At 38.5% G+C, this 21,483-nt stretch overlaps 1 protein-coding gene across 2 annotated transcripts in view; it reads right to left on the reverse strand.

Annotated features, from left to right (window-relative positions):
• The window catches only part of VAV3 (vav guanine nucleotide exchange factor 3), a gene marked incomplete at its 5' end in the record, with an annotated part of 403,292 nt that overhangs the window by 184,334 nt on the left and 197,475 nt on the right, over positions 1–21,483 (reverse strand). For both annotated transcript variants that reach the window (XM_079697986.1, XM_079697985.1), the window contains 5 exons: positions 2,497–2,583; positions 4,209–4,277; positions 8,341–8,436; positions 18,567–18,666; positions 20,208–20,311. In XM_079697986.1, the coding sequence (XP_079554112.1) occupies positions 2,497–2,583; positions 4,209–4,277; positions 8,341–8,436; positions 18,567–18,666; positions 20,208–20,311 (456 nt within the window). The remainder of the gene's footprint in view (positions 1–2,496; positions 2,584–4,208; positions 4,278–8,340; positions 8,437–18,566; positions 18,667–20,207; positions 20,312–21,483) is intronic.

Genomic DNA, 21,483 nt, shown 5'->3' on the forward strand with positions numbered 1-21,483 from the left:
GTGATTGCCATGATGGAAGAGCAGAGGAAGCATGCATATCTGGGGGACCTAATTTGGTCTAGGGAGTCAAGGATGGCTTCCCTGAGCTAAGATCTTAAGAATGAAAATTTCTGACTTGATGATTAAAAATAATGAGCCATTTCCCCAGAGGCAGAAAATAAAAAGTTTTAAGTATTTATGAACACCTACTCTACAAGGTACTAAAGGAAAAAGAATTGACTGAAAATATCACTAACATCTATGAGATTACTTTCTAATAAAAAAAGATATGTAATTAATTAACTGTACTACAAGAAAGTATAAAAATAAATGTTTCCTATCTGTATTTTTTGCAGAAACAGAAAACTCCATCCTAAAACCCATATGGAATCGCAAGGGACCCTTAATAGGCAAAACGATCATAAAAAAGAACAAAGCTGGGATCTCACACTTCTTGATTTCAAAACTTATTACAAAACTATGGTAATCCAAACAGTGTAGAACTGGCATAAACACAGACTTCTAAACCAATGTAATACAATAGAACATCCAGAAATAAGCCTTCACATATATGGTCAAATGATTTTTGACAAGAGTGCCAAGACCAATTCAGTGGGGGATAGGAGAGGCTTTTCAACAAATGGTGCTGGGGAAACTGGATATGCAAAGGCAGAAGAATGAAGTTGGACCCTTACCTTATACTGTTTCCAAAAATTAACTCAAAATGGATCAAAGAGTTAAAAATACAAAACTTTTAGAAGAAAACATAGGGGAAAAGGTTTATGACATTGGATTTAGTAATGATTTTTTAGATAGGACACCAAAAGCGCAGGCAACAAAAGATCGATAAGGTGGACTTCATCAAAATTTAAAATTTTGTACAAATAACACTATTAACAGAGTGAAAAGGCAACCCACAGAATGGTAGAAAATATTTGCAAACAAAAATGTGATAAGTATTGATATCCAATAATTCATAAAGACAGAAAGTAGAACGGTGGTTGCCAGGGGCTGGGAGGAAGGGGGAATGAAGAGCTAGTGTTTTGGAGAGCTTCAGTCTTGCAAGATGAAAAGAGTTCTGGAGATGGATGGTGGTGACGGCTGCACGACAATATGAATGTATCTAACATCACAAAACTGTACACTTAAAAATGGCAAATTTAATGTTTTATACATATTTTACCACAATAAAAAAACAGCTGTCCAGGCAATGTGCTATGGAATTACAAAGAGAAAGAATTAGGGATTCTTTCAGATTAGGGAAGGATTTTTTTTTAAATTGGACCTTGAAGAAATTTGATAGGAAATAATGAAAAAAGATATTCTAGGCTTTGACAATATTATAATCAAAGGCAGAACTATAAACGCAACTATGTGAAGAGGTAACCAGAGGCTACTGTGATTGGAAAGGTGGCAGATGAGGTCCTGAAAAGGGTACGAAGTAGCTGTATGTGTGGAAAGAAAGACAGACCAAAGACGTTTCAGAGAAAGAAGCAATAAAATTGCTCTACCAAGAAAAGCACCTTAAATCTATTCATTTATCTGTTTTCTCTCCCCACAGCTTTATCCAGGCCTCCATCATCTCTCTAGAAACGACCTCAATGATTTGCTGACTGGTCTGCCTGATGAAAGGGTTTTCATGACACTTAAATCAGACTGTGAAACCCTCTGGTAAGAAGCGTTCACTAGCTTCCTACTGCAATCACTACAAAATCCCAACTCAGCGCCTTGCCCTCCAAGGCTGTGGTGTGTAGTTATCCTGCCCCCACTCCCCCACTTCAGAGCCCACCCTTCTTCCTTTCACTCTCAATTTCCAGCCTCTCTTGTCTTGCTGCTCCTTGAACAGCCCTGGCTCTTGCCCATTTCAGGGCATCTCACTTGCTATGGCTTCTGCCGGCTTCTTCTCTCTGCAGACCTTTGTGCCACTGGCTTCTCATCCTTCAGGCTCAGGTGACAAATGTTTCAGGACTTTTTCTGAGCACCTTGTCTAAACTAGGACACCTCTCACTATCTTCTGTTGCAGCAACCTGTTCACAGCATTCATCTCAATAAAGAGAGCATTTTTAGACTCTCTTTTTACTGCCTCCTCAACCATGAGACCATGTTGTTCATAGTTACAGCCCCGGCCCAAAGCAAAACGTCTGGCACACAGCAGTCACCCAGTAAATATACATAAAATGAATAAATTAATGGGACTCCACCATGGTTACATATGGGGGTGAGGGAAGGAAAAGAAAAAAAAAAAATGGACTCCAATGTTTAGAATTGGGACTGCTGCAGGGAGAGGCATCATAGTGTGATTAAAGTGACAGGGACAAGCAATGGCAGAAAGTCCCTGGACAATGATGTATCACAGGTGCCACTGAACATTCATCCCCGTGGATGCTGCCAAACAGAAGTCAGAAAAAACCTAGAACAACAGAAACTTGAAGGTAAACTTTTTTTTTTCAAAAACAACTGCTAGAACGTCCCCCAATTTGTGGGTTAGGGAAGCTGGATGGAATGATAACTACATACCAAATTTTCTATAGATAGCTGAAACTGTTTAATTTCACGAAGGGTCTCATTATCTCTTTTCACTTCATTCACATATTGTGCCAAGTCCTAAAGAATAAAGAAAAGGGGAGAAAAAGAAGGCAAGATTAGACAAGAGATGAGCACTGTTTGAAAGAAAACACACCATTAATTTCATTAATGGTAGAAAGTTACCACTATAACTTTTCAATGACAATAAAATGAATGCCTAATCGAAGCTGCATCTCAAAAGTAATTTAAAACTGTCTGGAGTACGCTGGGAAGACTGAAGCCTTGTCATTTACCACACCCCAGAGAAGAGTAAGGATCAAACACAGAAAAAAATAAAATATGATGCCACGGCAGAACAAAAAGGAAACCAGGTCGGGAGTGTGTAAATTCCAAACACTGACCTTGAGAGAATCACACTTGAACTTGGGTTGGAATAAGGGCAATCATGAAGGATTAGCCGAGAGAAAAAAGTAACTAAAAGTTAGACAATGAATCTAGCAGGGCTGTTGTCTGCATCCAGTTAAGCACCTTAGTTCCTGAGAGGGTTCAGTCAGGGAAGCCAGGTCAATTTCAAAGAGTTAATAAAGGGAAGTGAAGGAGAGGAGAGAAACCAGGGAGCATGAAAATGAACTAAAGAGCACAAACAATGCTGGCCCTGTTTCTCCATGTGCCTTCACCTATTTTAAAATGTCTTTTCTCAAATTTGAGGAAACATTAGCTAATCTTTCCATACTGTAACTTGCTATTTTTATTATATGTGCTCCAGATTTTTCCTGTTTTCTAGGTTTTCTTTTTTCCCTACCCTCTTATATTTATCTGCAACAGCAGGAACAGAACTCAGACAAAAGCAGTTCCTAACTTTGTTCTAAATGAAAGCCCGACTTTTCATAGGATATATCTATAAACGATTTCTTTAAAAATTGGAAACTTGATATGATTTTTTTTTATAATAATAAATAATGATGGGCTGTTTCCTGACAGGGTACTAAAGTCAGCTAAACACAGAGCTAACACTGAAACTGGCACAAGGACACAGAGAGGTAATTATGCACTGCTCTGGGCAGAGTCACATTGGCATTTTGTTTTGACACCAAATATTTGTGTATGTTTTAAGCTAGGGACAAATATTATTTCTTTCAAAGTCAAAGTCCAGCATAGCATGGAAATCGGGGTTTTATAGATTCCCCAATATGTTCAAAAAGCCTGCCTTCATCTACTTCTAGTTCTTGTACCTGAAATAGAAACCCAGACTGATCACCTGTACTGGTGCACAGCATCCAAAAAGGTAAACCTGGCTGACGTCCTCACTTGAGAAAAATAAGTCACACCAGTGTTCTGAAGTTATCAGCTAAACTGCTGCTTGCACAAGCCAATAGGTTTCTACTAGTAACCATAAAAAGAATGTGAAACAAAACCATTCTATTAAATCATTCCTGGTAGTTATGGAAATTGTCATACTTTCATAAATAATGAAAGTTATTTTAATATACCTCTTGGTTTTATGTTTTTGTCCAACAATTAAATCCATGCAAGGATACTGACTTCAGTTAAAAATATCCAGCTCTCCCCTCCAAAAACAAACCTATGCAAATACTTATAATAACATCTATTAGCATATCATACATATGTATTAACAGTTTATATTCTATTGTTTTTAGGCAAGAATTAGAAATACAAACAAGTTAATGATGCATTCGTCTAACCTTCATTGCATCAAGAGCCAGTTTCAAATTTGCCTTCTCCATAGGATCAGTGGTATGTTTGACCAGCTCCTATTTGGAAGATACATTTTAGTATTACTTTCATCAAATTAAAACCAACACATAAGAAAACATTTTACAAATAAACCATTTTTATCATTATTCTCACCATAATGTGATAAATCTGATTTAACTAGGCTCTGTTTTCATCAAAAATTTCAAACTGTAAGAAGACCAAATAGATATCAAAAGGACATGAGACAATGGTCAGAAAGGTTTTCCTTTCAAAGTTGAACATGAATTCTATCCCCCACCATCACACTGACACTCTGGCCAGATGTTAAGAAAGATTCCCCTCCTTGACAACTGAACTGATACTTTTTTCTTTTTTGGCTGTGCCACATGGCATGTGGAATCTTAGTTCCCCAACCAGGGCTCGAACCCGCGCCCCCTGCATTGGAAGCATGGAGTCTTACCCACTGGACCACCAGGGAAGTCCCTGAACTGACACTTTTCACTTGCTATCAAACTTGGCTTCTCTATGGCTTTTGATTCTGACAACTCCATCTCTCCTTTGGCCTCAGGGACATCAGGCTCTTCTGTTTGTTGCTGTTATTTTTGTTAGTTCATCTTAAATGTTGCCTATTCGTTTGTCTTTCATACCTTCTTTTCTTTGCACCTTAGAAATGAGTTATTATTCCCTAGATTTTCACCTTAGTCTTCTGTTATCCTTACGTTATATACTCTGTGAATTCTATCACAACCATTGCCATAAAATCGCCTATCACCTAATGTGACAGTCACCCTCAAATGAATGTGCTCAACCCAGAATTCACGCCTGAGTCCCAGACTCATATGTCCTACTAAATCGTTCTACCTGGGTTTCTCGCAAGCCCCTGAAATCCAGCATGTCCAAACTTCATGCACCTTCACCTGCACCCCTACTCTTGTTCCTGTTTATGTTTTACTGAATGGGGGCACCTCCATCACTTAAGCCAAAACCTCAAACTCTGACCCCTGACTCTTCCCTCTCTCTCACTATGTTCTGTTTGTGTTAACTTTGACCCTTCCCCTTGAAACCTCCTCCACTGGTACTACCTCGGTTCAAGTCCCTGCTCTCTTTCAAATGGGTGACTGTAATAGGCTTCTGATTCATCTTCTGACTTGCAGTCTTTCCTTGCTACAATCTAGTCCCTCGATTGACATCAGAGTTAAATCTCTAAATGTAAATCAGATCCTGTTACTTAGACTTCTGGGAGGCTCACAAAAGCTTCAGGTTGTCACGCATACCTCGTAGATGCTTCATGATCTGAATTCTGCAAACCTCTCCCAACTTCTCTCTCCACTTCCTCTCAAACAACCTATGCCCTACTTCTACTAAGTTAATTGCAATTCTCAAAATACGTTCTAATATCTGATCCCATTAGGCATGATGCTTTCTCTCCTGGAAAGCCCTTGCTCTCTGATCCACCTGTCAAACCGTCATTCTTCCTTCAAAGCCCAACTCAAGAAACACTCCTCTGTGAAGCTTTCTATGACAGAGGCCTCTTCTCAAGCCATAATTAACTAAGTCTTCATTTGTACCACCTCTGTACCTTCTGCATACTTATCACATTGTATTGTACTTGGCAGATTACATTTCATTTTCCCCAATAAAACAGTGAACTTTATCAGTGTGAGGGGGGCTGTTTTACATTGTTGAGAGACTCACACTGTATGCAGCTCATGGGATCCATTCAAAAATCTTTGCTGAGGGGCTTCCCTGGTGGTGCAGTGGTTAAGAATCCACCTGCCAATGCAGGGGACACAGGTTTGAGCCTTGGTCCGGGAAGATCCCACATGCTGTGGAGCAACTAAGCCCGTGCGCCACAACTCCTGAGCCTGCGCTCTAGAGCACGAGTGCCACAACTACTGAAGCCCAAGTGCCTAGAGCCCGTGCTCCACAAGAAGAGAAGCCACTGCAATGAGAAGCTTGCACACTGCAATGAAGAGTAGCCCCCACTATCCGCAACTAGAGAAAGCCCGCGTGCAACAAGGAAGACCCAATGCAGCCTAAAATAAATTTTTAAAAAATCTTTGCTGAATTCAATACCAGTAGTGTTTCTAGTTATAAACAGAACCTACATATATCAAATGTGTTAAGTATAATAAACTTGTCAGAGTGATACTCTTTTATTTCTATTTTTACTTTTCCTCTATTAAATAATAACGGTATTCTCAAAGTTTCAAACCCCTCACTATAAAATATTTTAACTTTATAAATCCGTGATTTCAAATCATAGGCATTTCAAAAATGATTTACCCACTAAAATACAGTAGTAAGTAGAAAATATTCAAATTCATACCATATTTATTTAACACATTTCTAAACAGTAGACAAATTAATTCTACTCTACACTATTTTGAAATGGAAAAACATTTCTAGAATTTTTATCTAAGTGTGGTATCCCAGATAACTTTTCCTATTTTAAAAAATTATCATGGAACTAAATATACTTTTGAAATTTAAAATATCAAACAATCCAAGAGAAATGAGCGGAAAAAGTTCACTGACTTTCCAAAAGGTAAGGTCATATTTTATACTTTTGTAAGTCTGCTTAAAATCTTTTTTTTTAAACATCTTTATTGGAGTATAATTGCTTTACAATGTTGTGTTAGTTTCTGCTGTATAACAAAGTGACTCAGCTATACACATACATATATCCCCATATCCCCTCCCTCTTGCATCTCCCTCCCACCCTCCCTATCCCACCCCTCTAGGTGGTCACCAAGCACCAAGCTGATCTCCCTGCGCGATGCAGCTGCTTCCTACAGCTATCTATTACATTTGGTAGTGTATATATGTTCATGCCACTCTCTCACTTCGTCCCAGCTTACCCTTCCCCCTTGCCATGTCGTCAAGTCCATTCTCTCCGTCTGAGTTTTTATTCCTGTCCTGCCCCTAGGTTCGTCAGAACCTTTTTTTTTTTTTTTAGATTCCATATGTATGTGTTAGCATATGGTATTTGTTTTTCTCTTTCTTACTTCACTCTGTATGACAGACTCCAGGTCCATCCACCTCACTACAAATAACTCAATTTCATTTCTTTTTATGGCTGAGCAATGAAGAAAATAGATATTTCTTGAAAACTGCAACTTTTAAATTCTTCAATCAATATTTGACTATACTAAAGTTACAAGATAAATTATTATCTTCTTTTGGACATGTTTTTAGTTGCATGATGTCTCAGAAACTGACTGCCTAAGTCTTCCTTATTATTTTTTCATAAAATGCAATTTGATTAAGTTGCGTTGAGTTTAGGTCTCATAAATGTTCTAATGCATTTGTAAGGAATAATCAGGGTTTGAATTTTTCTGATTTCTCAGTAGAAAATAGAAATGACTAATAATTTTGCAGTTACAGTTCAAGAAATTTAATATATAAGATGTATAAAGCACAGCAAACTCAGAATTATATTTCACATACAGGTAGTAGATCTTTTTAAAATGACATTTCACAAGCATCAGCAAAGCTGATAGACTAATACAGTAAGACATTTCTTTGGAGCAGAACTAATGAGTCTCCTGGTACAGCTATCAAATTAAATTTATAAGACTCTCCACCCTCATCAGAAGACTAACCGTGGAAACCATAAGCTTTGGGGTTATAACAAGAATCACTTCAAAATAAATGTAGTCTTATTATAATTTAGTATAGCAGAAAGTAACACAGAGTGTGACACAATTCTCTTTCGTTTATGGTTATAAGGCACAAATTCTAACACAATTAACCTGTCAAGATTCAAGTGTATTGCAACACTGGGATTCTAATAAATGATTACTGCTAATGACAGAAGACTTGGTTGAAGGGATATTTGTATTTGTTTTGCCTTGTTTTTAAATTTTTTAATTTTTTTTGGAGCCAGTTCTGAAGAACACAAAATGTGACTTTGTGAAAGGTACAGAATTATCTTTGCTTAAAAGGAAGAAAAAATTTCCAGCTGCTCTGTTATTTCCCACTTAGCTATCCTCATAATTGAAAACTATAAGGGGACAGGGCTCCAAACATAAAGTTTCTGCAGCTTAGTTGATGCTTCATTAATACTGTGTTGAATTAATGAATGAACAAATAAACAAACAGTTTTAAATTACATACCTGAAGGAGAAGGTGATACTTTAAAACACGCTGCATAGGAACCACAAGCAAATCTCGAAGAGTAAATTTCCCATTATTTGCTCTTTTAGAACATTCCTAAAGAAAATTTTTTTTAATTGAACTTTTTTAGTTTTAGCAAAAGGAGTCATAATACAAACATTAAAAGATGCAAACGCCATAAGCGAAACTACTATTATACAATAAATATTTTGCTATTTTTCTTAACAATCCTTCTTTCTTAAAAATAGGAAGTATCGTCAGTTAAAAACCAAAAGAAACAAACAAAACTTGTAGCATTTCAACTCTAAATAAGAATAAATATGTAGAGCTATTTTACACATGAAAATTATTTTCTCTAGTGGTCCTCCAGCATCTTCCCCCCACTTACCACTTAACCTTTCACCAGTCTCCCCAAGCAGGCCTGTGGACCAGGCATCAAGAACAAGCCCCACTAATCAAACCCACTATGTTCCCTCCCCACCATCATGCCTTGGTTCATTCGGTCCTCTCCAACTGCCATGTGCTTGGACTAGTTTCCAGCAAGATTCATCATCCTCCTGAAGAACTATACTTCTAGGCTGTTAATAATAGTCCCAATCAAAATTGTGCTGTCTCTCTGTGCCTTATGTGTCTCTTAATTATTGTTGTATATGTATAATATCTTCCCCAATATATTATGTCTTTTATACCTCTTAAGAATCTAGAATTTGCTGACTAAACATTTGTTGTAATGAATGAAATGGAATGATTGACTCCCAAAATTTGCTAAAGTATAAACCCACTACAGGATTCAAAGTTTTCAAAGCCTCAGATTTTATTTTTTTAATCTCACAATCTCCTTTCTTACAAGTTTATCAAAAAATAGCATTGATGGGTTCACTCTATTGACATTAACTACAACTTTGAGGAAAGTACTTTGAATTTGCAGTGTCAAAGCCTGAATTTAAATCAAGTTTGGCAATTCTTGTCTGTGTGACCTTGAACAAATTGCTTTTCTGATCTTACTGTTTCTCAAATATTCATGGTATCATCCAAAAAAAACAATAAGGTGTCATAAAGATATTGTTATTTGTGAGCAACCTAAGTCCAAAATCCTCAGACAATTACATAACCAAGACCAAGGAATTTTCCAGTTCACGGAAGGGGTTGTATTCAAGAAAATACTCTTTAGTTTCCCTTTTGCCAACACTTAGCTTTTCTAGCACATGGAAGGATATATTATATTATCGGGAGCTATAAAAAAATACCATTAGCTCCAGTGACCATACTGAGTTAATGAGTGCTTGACTACAGGTTTCAAACAAGAACTGGTGACACATCCTGACATGTTAGCTCACATCTTGTCAATTGCTGGGGTTCACTGGACAGATAACTATTTCAAATGATTTCTTGCTTCCACAGATTATAGCGAGTTCTGGATCATGGGTCTCAAATAGGAGGTCAAACTGTTAATATTATTGTATGAATGGGTCTCATCTTCCCAGCTGCATTTTAAGTTCCTTGGAAATTGAGGTTGTATCTTACACTTCTTATGTTATGCCATCTTAACATAGTGTTAAGAAAAGAAATGTTATACATTTAAAATTTACTTTGTTATGTTATGGAAGTCAGTGTAAAACTGTTGGGGAAAAAATTATTTCAAGTTCTAAGTTATAAGCTCAGGAAGTAAAGAAACTAACAGTGCTGGCATTAGCTACAATTAGGTGGCTGAGACTGAAGTGTAAAATGCTTATTAGTATTGAAAGCAAATAAAGGGTAGAAATGATTCTTCCAAACATCCAGTCAAGTGCTTAGCCTCAACTCCAATTCTAAGTGAAAAGAAAAGAAAATGTAATAGGGATGAGCCAGCGTAGAGAACAAGGTAAAGAGACCTTCACCCCATGTTATCTTGGTTCTATAGTAGGGGTGAAAAAAAGACAAAAATCATCAAGAATAAAAATAACCACAAAACAGAAGACATGAAGGAGGCAGAGAGAAACCAAGTATAAGGCAGCTTTCCCTCCATCATGCTGGGACTTGCAGAAGACAGTTCCAGCAAAGACTATTTGTTGAGGGCTTATAGTAAGTATCTGGTTAAATACTTCCAAATCAGACCCAAGGTTAACACAACCAGCATCACCTCACCCTGAGCCTTTCAAACTCAGTCTGAGGTTCTCTCTTTCCGTAAGACTTACACTGACTACAGAAACTATATCTCTTGAGTTCTAGAGCATGCTCACTGGGCAGGATTTTGACAGTGAGTCTGAAAGAAGGGAGAGTAACATGCAAATAATGCTGAGAATATAATGCAAGTTTGATTGACCACTTTCTGACTCCTCTCTTGAACCAGAATTATATATCTTTATTAAAAAAAAAAAGCTGCCTAAATGGTAGCTCTATTAGGAAGTCGCTGTGTAAGTTGTTAACCTTTATCATACCATCGTGGTTTTTTTTTTTTTTGCTTTATAACAAATTTAATCAGTTATACATATACAAGTGTCCCCATATCCCCTCCCTTTTGCGTCTCCCTCCCACCCTCCCTATCCCACCCCTCCAGGCGGTCACAAAGCACCGAGCTGATCTCCCTGTGCTATGCGGCTGCTTCCCACTAGCTATCTACCTTACGTTTGGTAGTGTATATATGTCCATGCCGCTCTTTCACTTTGTCCCAGCTTACCCTTCTCCCTCCCTATATCCTCAAGTCAATTCTCTAGTAGGTCTGTGTCTTTGTTCCTGTCTTACCCCTATGTTCTTCATGACATTTTTTTTTCTTAAATTCCATATATATGTGTCAGAATACAGTATTTGTCTTTCTCTTTCTGACTTACTTCACTCTGTATGACAGACTCTAGGTCCATCCACCTCATTACAAATAGCTCAATTTCATTTCTTTTTATGGCTGAGTAATATTCCATTGTATATATGTACCACATCTTCTTTATCCATTAATCAGATGATGGACACCTAGGTTGTTTCCATCCCCAGGCTATTGTAAATGGGGCTGCTATGAACATTTTGGTACATGTCTCATTTTGAATTATGGTTTTCTCAGGGTATATGCCCAGTAGTGGGATTGCTGGGTCATATGGTAGTTCTATTTGTAGTTTTTTAAGGAACCTCCATACCGTTCTCCATAGTGGCTGTACCAATTCACATTCCCACCAGCAGTGCAAGAGTGTTCCCTTTTCTCCACACCCTCTCCAGCATTTATTGTTTCTAGATTTTTTGATGATGGCCATTCTGACTGGTGTGAGATGGTATCTCATTGTAGTTTTGATTTGCATTTCTCTAATGAGTAAAGATGTTGAGCATCCTTTCATGTGTTTGTTGGCAGTCTGTATATCTTCTGTGGAGAAATGTCTATTTAGGTCTTCTGCCCATTTTTGGATTGGGCTGTTTGTTTTTTTGTTATTGAGCTGTGTGAGCTGCTTATAAATTTTGGAGATTACTCCTTTGTCAGTTGCTTCAGTTGCAAATATTTTCTCCCATTCTGAGGGTTGTCTTTTGGTCTTGTTTATGGTTTCCTTGCTGTGCAAAAGCTTTTAAGTTTCATTAGGTCCCATGTGTTTATTTTTGTCTTTATTTCCATTTCTCTAGGAGGTGGGTCAAAAAGGATCTTGCTGTGATTTATGTCATAGAGTGTTCTGCCTATGTTTTCCTCTAAGAGTTTGATAGTGTCTGGCCTTACATTTTAGGTCTTTAATCCATTTTGAGCTTATTTTTGTGTATGGTGTTAGAGAATGATCTAATCTCATACTTTTACATGTCCCTATCCAGTTTTCCCAGCACCACTTATTGAAGAGACTGTCCTTTCTCCACTGTACATTCCTGCCTCCTTTATCAAAGATAAGGTGACCATATGTGCGTGGGTTTATCTCTGGGCTTTCTATCCTGTTCCATTGATCTATCTTTCTGTTTCTGTGCCAGTACCATACTGTCTTCATTACTGTAGCTTTGTAGTATAGTCTGAAGTCAGGGAGCCTGATTACTCCAGCTCCATTTTTCGTTCTCAAGATTGCTTTGGCTATTCGGGGTCTTTTGTGTTTCCAGACAAATTGTGAAATTTTTTGTTCTAGTTCTGTGAAAAATGCCACTGGTAGTTTGATAGGGATTGCATTGAATCTGTAGATTGCTTTGGGTAGTAGAGTCATTTTCACAATGTTGATTCTTCCAATCCAAGAACATGGTACATCTCTCCATCTATTTGTATCATCTTTAATTTCTTTCATCAGTGTCTTATAATTTTCTGCATACAGGTCTTTTGTCTCCTTAGGTAGGTTTATTCCTAGATATTTTTTTCTTTTTGTTGCAATGGCAAATGGGAGTGTTTCCTTGATTTCACTTTCAGATTTTTCATCATTAGTATATAGGAATGCCAGAGATTTCTGTGCATTAATTTTGTATCCTGCAACTTTACCAAATTCATTTATTAGCTCTAGTAGTTTTCTGGTAGCATCTCTAGGATTCTCTATGTATAGTATCATGTCATCTGCAAACAGTGACAGCTTTACTTCTTCTTTTCCGATTTGGATTCCTTTTATTTCCTTTTCTTCTCTGATTGCTGTGGCTAAAACTTCCAAAACTATGTTGAATAAGAGTGGTGAGAGTGGGCAACCTTGTCTTGTTCCTGATCTTAGTGGAAATGGTTTCAGTTTTTCACCATTGAGGACGATGCTGGCTGTGGGTTTGTCATATATGGCCTTTATTATGTTGAGGCAAGTTCCCTCTATGCCTACTTTCTGCAGGGTTTTTATCATAAATGGGTGTTGAATTTTGTCAAAAGCTTTCTCTGCATCTATTGAGATGATCATATGGTTTTTCTCCTTCAATTTGTAATATGGTGTATCACGTTGATTGATTTGCGTATATTGAAGAATCCTTGCATTCCTGGAATAAACCCCACTTGATCATGGTGTATGATCCTTTTAATGTGCTGTTGGATTCTGTTTGCTCGTATTTTGTTGAGGATTTTTGCATCTATGTTCATCAGTGATATTGGCCTGTAGTTTTCTTTCTTTGTGACATCCTTGTCTGGTTTTGGTATCAAGGTGATGGTGGCCTCGTAGAATGAGTTTGGGAGTGTTCCTCCCTCTGCTATATTTTGGAAGAGTTTGAGAAGGATAGGTGTTAGCTCTTCTCTAAATGCTTGATAGAATTCGCCTGTGAAGCCATCTGGTCCTGGGCTTTTGTTTGTTGGAAGATTTTTTATCACAGTTTCAATTTCAGTGCTTCTGAATGGTCTGTTCATATTTTCTATTTCTTCCTGATTCAGTCTTGGCAGGTTGTGCATTTCTAAGAATTTGTCCATTTCTTCCACGTTGTCCATTTTATTGGCATAGAGTTGCTTATAGTAATCTCTCATGATCTTTTGTGTTTCTGCAGTGTCAGTTGTTACTTCTCCTTTTTCATTTCTAATTCTATTGATTTGAGTCTTCTCCCTTTTTTTCTTGATGAGTCTGGCTAATGGTTTATCAATTTTGTTTATCTTCTCAAAGAACCAGCTTTTAATTTTATTGATCTTTGCTATCATTTCCTTCATTTCTTTTTCATTTATTTCTGATCTGATTTTTATGATTTCTTTCCTTCTGCTAACTTTGGGATGTTTTTGTTCTTCTTTCTCTAATTGCTTTAGGTGCAAGGTTAGGTTGTTTATTCGAGATGTTTCCTGTTTCTTAAGGTGGGATTGTATTGCTATAAACTTCCCTCTTAGAACTGCTTTTGCTGCATCCCATAGGTTTTGGGTCGTCGTGTCTCCATTGTCATTTGTTTCTAGGTATTTTTTAATTTCCTCTTTGATTTCTTCAGTGATCACTTCGTTATTAAGTAGTGTATTGTTTAGCCTCCATGTGTTTGTATTTTTTACAGCTCTTTTCCTGTAATTGATATCTAGTCTCATAGCATTGTGGTCGGAAAAGATACTTGATACAATTTCAATTTTCTTAAATTTACCAAGGCTTGATTTGTGACCCAAGATATGATCTATCCTGGAGAATGTTCCATGAGCACTTGAGAAAAATGTGTATTCTGCTGTTTTTGGATGGAATGTCCTATAAATATCAATTAAGTCCATCTTGTTTAATGTATCATTTAAAGCTTGTGTTTCCTTATTTATTTTCATTTTGGATATCTGTCCATTGGTGAAAGTGGGGTGTTAAAGTCCCCTACTATGATTGTGTTCCTGTCGATTTCCCCTTTTATGGCTGTTAGTATTTGCCTTATGTATTGAGGTCCTCCTATGTTGGGTGCATAAATATTTACAATTGTTATATCTTCTTCTTGGATCGATCCCTTGATCATTATGTAGTGTCCTTCTTTGTCTCTTCTAGTAGTCTTTATTTTAAAGTCTATTTTGTCTGATATGAGAATTGCTACTCCAGCTTTCTTTTGGTTTCCATTTGCATGGAATATCTTTTTCCATCCCCTTACTTTCAGTCTGTATGTGTCTCTAGGTCTGAAGTGGGTATCTTGTAGACAGCATATATATGGGTCTTGTTTTTGTATCCATTCAGCCAATCTGTGTCTTTTGGTGGGAGCATTTAGTCCATTTACATTTAAGGTAATTATCGATATGTATGTTCCTATTCCCATTTTCTTAATTGTTTTGGGTTTGTTATTGTAGGTCTTTTCCTTCTGTTGTGTTTCTTGCCTAGAGAAGTTCCTTTAGCATTTGTTGTAAAGCTGGTTTGGTGGTGCTGAACTCTCTCAGCTTTTGCTTGTCTGTAAACGTTTTAATTTCTCCATCAAATCTGAATGAGATCCTTGCTGGGTAGAGTAATCTTGGTTGCAGGTTTTTCTCCTTCATCACTTTAATTATGTCCTGCCACTCCCTTCTGGCTTGTAGAGTTTCTGCTGAGAGATCAGCTGTTATCCTGATGGGGATTCCCTTGTGTGTTATTTGTTGTTTTTCCCTTGCTGCTTTTAATATGATTTCTTTGTGTTTAATTTTTGACAGTTTGATTAATATGTGTCTTGGCGTATTTCTCCTTGGATTTATTCTGTATGGGACTCTCTGTGCCTCCTGGACTTGATTAACTATTTCCTTTCCCATATTAGGGAAGTTTTCAACTATAATCTCTTCAAATATTTTCTCCGTCCCTTTCTTTTTCTGTTCTTCTTCTGGAACCCCTATAATTCGAATGTTGGTGCGTTTAATGTTGTCCCAGAGGTCTCTGAGACTGTCCTGTGTTCTTTTCATTCTTTTTTCTTTATTTTGCTCTGCATCAGTTATTTCCACTATTTTATCTTCCACCTCACTTATCCGTTCTTCTGCCTCAGTTATTCTGCTATGGATCCCATCTAGAGTATTTTTCATTTCATTTATTGTGTTTGTAATCGATGCTTGATTCATCTTTAGTTCTTCTAGGTCCTTGTTAACTGTTTCTTGCATTTTGTCTATTCTATTTCCAAGATTTTGGATCTGGGAAATAGAATCTTGGATCATCTTTACCATCATTATTCTGAATTCTTTTTCAGGTAGACTGCCTATTACCTCTTCATTTGTTAGGTCTGGTGGGTTTTTATCTTGCTCCTTCTCCTGCTGTGTGTTTTTCTGTCTTCTCATTTTGCTTATGTTACTGTGTTTGGGGTCTCCTTTTTGCAGGCTGCAGGTTCGTAGTTCCCGTTGTTTTTGGTGTCTGTCCCCAGTGGCTAAGGCTGGTTTAGTGGGTTGTGTAGGCTTCCTGGTGGAGGGGACTAGTGCCTGTGTTCTGGTGGATGAGGCTGGATCTTGTCTTTCTGGTGGGCAGGTCCACGTCTGGTGGTGTGTTTTGGGGTGTCTGCAGACTTTTTATGATTTTAGGCAGCCTCTCTGCTAATGGGTGGTGTTGTGTTCCTGTCTTGCTAGTTGTTTGGCATAGGGTGTCCAGCACTGTAGCTTGCTGGTCGTTGAGTGAAGCTGGGTTCTGGTGTTGAGATGGAGATCTCTGGAAGATTTTCGCCGTTTGATATTATGTGGAGCTGGGAGGTCTCTTGTGGACCAGTGTCCTGAAGTTGGCTCTCCCACCTCAGAGGCACAGCACTGACTCCTGGCTCCTCAATTTGGGATGATTTGTTGTCTATTCATGTATTCCACAGATGCAGGGTACATCAAGTTGATTGTGGAGCTTTAATCCACTGCTTCTGAGGCTGCTGGGAGAGGTTTCCCTTTCTCTTCTTTGTTCTCACAGCTCCCGGGTCTCAGCTTTGGATTTGGCCCCGCCTCTGCGTGTAGGTCGCCGGAGGGCGTCTGTTCTTCGCTCAGACAGGACAGGGTTAAAGGAGCAGCTTCTTCGGGGACTCTGGCTCACTCAGGCCGGGCGGGAGGGAGGGGCACGGAGTGCGGGGCATGGAGTGCGGGGCGAGCCTGCAGCGGCGGAGGTCGGCGTGACGTTGCACCAGCCCGAGGCGCGCCGTGTGTTCTCCCAGGGAAGCCATCCCTGGATCCCGGGACCCCGGCAGTGGCGGGCTGCACAGGCTCCCCGAAGGGCGGTGTGGACAGTGACCTGCGCTCTCACACAGGCTTCTTGGCGGCGGCAGCAGCATCCCCAGCGTCCCACGCCCGTCACTGGGCTCCGCGCTTTCAGCCGCGACTCGCGCCCGTCTGTGGAGCCCCTTTAAGCAGTGCTCTTAATCCCCTCTCTTCGCGCACCAGGAAACCAAGAGGGAAGAAAAAGGCTCTTGCCTCTTCGGCAGCTCCAGAGTTTTCCCGGACTCCCTCCCGGCTAGCTGTGGCACATTAGCCCCCTTCAGGCTGAGTTCTCGCCGCCAGCCCCAGTCCTTTCCCTGCACTCTGACCGAAGCCCGAGCCTCCTACCATCGTGTTTTGAGTCAAGGTGGCTTATAGTTCTAGACTCATGAGGCTCTGCTCTCCAAAGAGGAGCAGAGGCCCTTTAGGCTAACAAGGCTGTAAGGATGTCACTTAGTGGTGACTCAAACCATCTCCAGCCATAAGATCCACATCATCAAGGGATTGTGAGAGGTAAGAAAGAAGGATCCATGATATAGAATTAGTACAGTTACTTGGTAGTCTGTTGATGTGCAAATTTTCTCAGCAATAGCTCCCCTTTGTGGGAATTATTTTATTAAATCAGACCAGATATGCCAAACAGTGAAGGGGCTCTGATTTGCAAATCATCTACCTCTTCTTCTCTGTTCATCACCCGACCTCACTGCTAAACCCAGCAAAGAGCAGCAAGGAGGATATGAGAGAGCCAACCAAGCCACACACAGAAGAGTTGACTATACATCTCTACCTGAAATTTAAGAAGATCCATACATACGGATAATATATTTGAGATGACAATTCATATAACATATAAATAATCATTTATCAAAAGTTTTTTTGAAAGTGCAAACTCTTCTTGTGGGGGGGGAAAAAAAAGATGTACCAAAAAAAAAAAATGACCTAACACAGTTTCCAGACTTATTTTCCATTGTTACCATGTGCTCTATTCATACTAACCTCCTTGCCATTTCTCAAACTTTCCTGATCCTTCTGGTCAAGACATACCAATTCTTCCAGAATGCCCTACATGGACTCTCATCTATCAAGACTCACCTCATTCTTCAGTGACCTAACTCAAATGCTCCCTCTTCAGATAAATCTTCCACAGTCTAACTATACTGAAGTGATCACTCAGTCTTACTCATGGAGCCCTGTCTATGAGTGCTTATCACATACTACTTAATCTCATCATATGTGTGCCTGTCTTGCCTTCTTATGGGCAATATCCATGCCCTTTTTATACGTTTTCCCCTAAATATCTTTTGGCCATGCTATGCAGCATGTGGGATCTTATTTCCCTGACCAGGGATCAAACCTACGCCCCCTACACGGGAAGCGCAGAGTCTTACCACTGGACCTCCAGGGAAGTCCCAATATCTTATATTTTTAGTAAACAGTTTACATCTACATACATATTATCTCACATACATCTTACTCATCCTGTACCTTTTACTACCCTGGGCAAATTACTCATGATCTCTCTGAACATTGGCTTTCTTATCCATAAGATAAAAAAATTAATTGTATGTATCTCACAAAGTCATGAGGCTCTAATGAGATAATGCAAGGAAAAAACGGCATAAATCTTCTATCTTACTACTGTTATTATTACTGCCACATTATTATTTTATAGAGCTATATATTAAAATGTTTTATGAAATTACACAGAATTCATGGAAATTTGCTGTTGCATAGATCATGAAAAGAATGTGTTGTTTTTAGTTTATTTTACTCTGTCATATACACACAAAAAATAAACAGGCACCTCTAATTTCAGCTTGACATCTTCTTTTGTCTTAGAAATGTAGTCTAAACTAGAGATGGCTGACTCCACTCCACTGCAGTACTGCCCATAAATAACCAACCTGAAAGGAAAAGAGAGAGAGGAAAAAATCTGAGGACAAAAAGGCAAGAATAAAGTGGAAGAGGAAATTCACCTATTTAAAACCACAGTTAGGCATAACCAAAGCAAATCTCACTTGTCCTGAACCTCTTACTTTCCAGGTAACCCTGGGCAGATTACTCATAATTTCTCTGAACCTCAGCTTTCTCGTTTCTTTTTAAGACACACCACACATACAGTTATAGAATGAAAGTCACTCATATTTACGGTATTAAAAATGACTATTTGTAATTTCCAAATTTGAATGGGAATGTTTCCATGCATGTTTTTATAGCAGGTAGATTTTACAAACTGGCTTAATGACTGTTAATATTGTTTGAGTGCATATAATAATCAAAAACAAAATTAAAAACTTCTGTTCAAGTTTCTGTTAGAGATCAATTTTTTTTTTTTTTTTTTTTTTTTTTTTTTTTTTTTTGCGGTATGCGGGCCTCTCACTGTTGTGGCCTCTCCCGTTGCAGAGCACAGGCTCCAGACGCGCAGGCTCAGTGGCCATGGCTCACGGGCCTAGCCTCTCCGCGGCATGTGGGATTTTCCCGGACCGGGGCACGAACCCGTGTCCCCTGCATCGGCAGGCGGACTCTCAACCACTGCGCCACCAGGGAAGCCCTAGAGATCAACTTTTACACTGTTCACGCTCACTCAGGAACAGTTTTATTTTCTACTACTGTTTCACTGTAATCACTACTTACAACTCTACTCATTAATAAACCTCCTACTCCTTCCCCCTTTTTAATTAAGAAAAATACATTATCTGAAAAGTGGGAATGAGACAGCTGAGCTGTGCTGGCTGGGAGGTAACTCATATTGCATGGGGTCTGAGCCTGCTTCAGGAAGGGTATCTCTGGGGTAATACCGATTTTTGCAAAGAGCCCGGTTAATTTATTGTTTCTTTTAGCCCTCTACTGGAAAAAAAAACTACTACATTAATATTTGTCTAATGTTGGTGTAAGCAATTAATTAGCCACTTCTTAGTCAGTACTAGGAACTATAGTGCTTGATTTTAAAAGAGAGCGCTATACTTTAAGCAAAATTCCTTGGTACTTCTAATTCATGTGAATTGTTCAGAAGATTTTTTTCAAATTCAGAAAGGGAAACTGACTTTGGCTGTGAATGTAATACTCCAAAATACAGAATTATAAGGTATTAGAGTTGGAAAAAGCACTACGTACCAGCTAATCTACCCCTAACATTTACAGATGGAAAAAAGGAGGCTCAGAGAGTTAAAATGACTTCCTAAAGTCTACAGGACTCAAGAGTGACAGAACCTGCACCTTCTGGTTTTCAATGCAAAAGTCTGAACCCTTCTTTTTTTCTTTTTTTTTTCCTCTGATACACATATAGAGGTCAACCACCACCCAGAAATGAACTGTCACATGTTCTAATTACTGCCCAGACAGTATCTTAATGAATCATAGTAATAGCTACGTATGAGCAATTTTAATACTAACCCTCACTATAATTACAAACTAATAGTCACAAAATTTAAAATCCAAAAGTTACCTTTCCTTGTAGTTAATGAAAACTTGATACAAGTTCTGGTCGTTTTTATTTACAATGGAATCATGAATCTCTTGCATTAGGTTCCGATGAACTTTTACAAGTTCCTTAGAAAAGAAAACAGTGGCAAAGCAAATTAGGAATCAGAACCAAAAAAATCACCCAGAGCCCAGCATCCCTCTTGCTGCCAGACCTGCCATTCAAGGATATGCTGAATGCCCTCAATATATAAACCTGCTACCATCAGTAAAGAGGAAAAAAAGGAAGGGAAAGAAGAGAAAAGAGAGAAGGGGAAGGGGAGGGGAGGGAGAGAGGGGGGAGAAAGACAGGCCATGTTCATGGAAAATAGCAATTTCAGATCTGACTTGAAATGTCAGTGTCCGGTGGAAAAATAAATTCTCTCTCTAGTTATTAAAGGGTAATTTATTCCTTGTATAAAAATATGTACAGTTCAGTTTCATCTTATAATCACTTTAAATTTTTAAATAAAACTATCCAAGTGCTTAATGTTTTACTGACAGGATAAAGTAATGATTCATGTCCTCGAGACATAAAAATGTAGATTTGTACTTTGGTCAATTAGTGGTGTCCTGGAGCTAAGCTAACAATAATCAGACTAGATTACTTGAAACCAGCCAACTAATGTCATAAATAAGCAGCAAATAAATTGTAGTAGGCAGTTTACTAGGGCAACTCAAAAGTCAGAATTTCACATTTTTCCTGATAAGCAAGTAATTTTCAGTCAGACAGTAAAATACATGTCACAGCCAGGAAATGAGGAGATCCAAATCAAGGTGCCAATTCTCCCAGGATCTCTTCCCGTGTACCTTGGAGCACACACTGATGCAGGGCATGCCCTTCCTTAGGAGGTGTTAAGTGAAACATGAATATGTTGGCCCTGTCACTTTTTTGAGGAGCATGGAAAAGCTATTAGAATAAGGACTGTCAAATGGGTCCTAAGTTACAGTGAGCGTATTTAGGTAGTTCAAGATCCTCATCTTCCTAAAATGTGTGGTTTGTTTTATGTTAAATATTCATTTGATATTGGGATCTTTTTATTCCTTCTACATTACAAATCAATAAATGTCTTCATTTGGCCAAAATCAGGAACAAGGACAACATGCCATAGCTAAACTGGTGCAAAGCAACACTAAACATAAAGGAATCAAAATATTAGAGACTTTACAGGTGATACAAGCAAGCCGGTACATAAAAGCTTATATACTGTATAAGCTTATATACTTATATACTGTATATAAGAGCTACATATTAAAACCGA

The sequence above is a fragment of the Hyperoodon ampullatus genome, assembly GCF_949752795.1.
Source record: "Hyperoodon ampullatus genome assembly, chromosome: 2".
In the NCBI taxonomy this organism is placed as follows: domain Eukaryota; kingdom Metazoa; phylum Chordata; class Mammalia; order Artiodactyla; family Ziphiidae; genus Hyperoodon; species Hyperoodon ampullatus.